Here is a 1,842-nt window from a genome sequence, read left to right as displayed (position 1 = left end):
TGCACGTACTGTGCGATTTGTACAGATACACGAGAGGTTGTATCTATGGAGGGTAACGTTGGTGAGTTGTTTGGATAGCTCGCCAACAATTTACTAAGGGTTGACGGTGGTGGCTATGGCATCGAGTGCGATGATAGAGAATAGAGAGACGAAGTATTGGATTGAGTTGGGGGCGTAGAATCGAGGTTGTGGCAAATAGGGTTTTTGAGATTAGTGGTAAACACACACACATGATTTAAGGAAAGTAATCCAATATTTTTGGTAATTAAATATTTATTAACACACAATAATTAATTAATGGTTAAAATTACCATTTAATCCTTATTTAGGTTTTTGAATTGATTGACTCACAATCATTTCTACATCCAAACAATGATTAGTTAGAATACTTTAATATTATAATTTTCATTTCTAATTTTATTATATTTAAAAGATAAGCCAAAATATCAATATTGTTTAGCGGATTTTCGACGAAACTTACATCGAACAACATAATTCATTACAAAAACAATTGATAATTTTTTTAATGTAAATAAAGTTGCATTTTTTCATCACAATATAAAAACAAGTTTCACGTGGGTAGTACTTATTTTAGGAAATATAAAATAAATCATAAAATTAGTTAAAGAACGCTTTTATAATTTTTTTTTTGAAAAATTACAAATCGAGTTTACTTGTTGATTTAATTTGATAATTAAATTATATCTTTTCGAAAAACAGATAAACGTTAAATTTGTTCAACAATACCAAACGAAACCTAAATTACATCATGCAAGATGATCCTTTAAGAGTCGACCAAATATTTGGTTTCAAAAGTAAACCAATAATGTGACCAATCAAGCAAGCAAGCCATTAACGAGAGACAGCTCACATCTAATTATATGCGTTTCTTGTGGTGAACTACTCCACATGCATTAAGGAGTGCATTGCAAGTCATTAGACATTACCTTTGCAAGCCTCAACTATCTCATTGCTTTACACATTCCCATTTTTAAGTCCTTCCAACACAATAAGCAACTGATTATTCCATTACAAAGACATGATTTTCATAATTACCCTTCTTACTCTCTATCTCTTTCATCCTCCTCTTTATTCCTCCCTGCAGGCCCATGGAAGGACAAGATTGGCACATGATTGGTGCTGATTGTTTGGTGTTATCGTGTTGCTGCCAATTCTTGATCTTGCAGATGCTCATGTTTCTCTTGTTCAAACTCCCTAGCAAAGTCTTTAGAAAAGCAAAGGAGTACGTGAAGAGGAAGTTTGGAATACGAAGGAAGGTGGCTCGTTGTGTGGCTGCTTTTGTAGGGCGTCAGCAGCCATGGCCACCACATAGGGATGCAGCGGAGTGTTTCAGGTGGGAGGAGTTGAATGGTTGCATGGAGGAAGTTGAGGTGGCGTTGGAGGAGATGTGTAGAAAGGGTGAGTTTGGATTTGGAAGCTTTTGGAGAGGAGATGAAGAGCATGATTTGGAGGATAATTTTCGAATATGTTTTGTAAATCAACAACTGGGATATCATGATGATAGTGGAAAGTATCATTTTGTTGACGTATTTGGGCCTCTTACAATGCAATTAATTTAAACTTTTTTTTTAATCCAAGCAATGGATTTTGATATCTTCCCCATGAACATATGTATTTTAATACTATCTTGTTTTCAGGAAATAAGATGATATTTTACTGAATACTTTTAGAATTTGAACTTCGTTCCTTTTGAAATAGTCAAATTCAAGGAAAATTTCTTCACTACCCTGCTTTATATTTTACTTAGAATAACAATCGATTTATATTTTTTTACTGTTTTATTAAATTTTGTGACAAGAAACATCGTACTAAAATTTTCAC

The 1,842-nt window shown here is 33.4% G+C and overlaps 1 protein-coding gene across 1 annotated transcript; it reads left to right on the top strand.

Moving 5' to 3' along the window:
• Positions 1-960: 960 nt before the first annotated feature.
• Positions 961-1,598, top strand: LOC145133755 (uncharacterized). Its single transcript, XM_079068719.1, has one exon. The coding sequence runs from the start codon at positions 1,110-1,112 to the stop codon at positions 1,578-1,580; it is 471 nt and encodes a 156-aa protein (XP_078924845.1). The 5' UTR covers positions 961-1,109; the 3' UTR covers positions 1,581-1,598.
• Positions 1,599-1,842: the final 244 nt, after the last annotated feature.

Source organism: Lactuca virosa, chromosome 8 (assembly GCF_052849685.1).
Source record: "Lactuca virosa cultivar CGN04683 chromosome 8, Lactuca_virosa_CGN04683_v6, whole genome shotgun sequence".
NCBI classification, from domain to species: Eukaryota; Viridiplantae; Streptophyta; class Magnoliopsida; order Asterales; family Asteraceae; genus Lactuca; species Lactuca virosa.
Note: the sequence above shows the minus strand (reverse complement) of the source record. Positions and strands in the feature narration are given on the sequence as shown.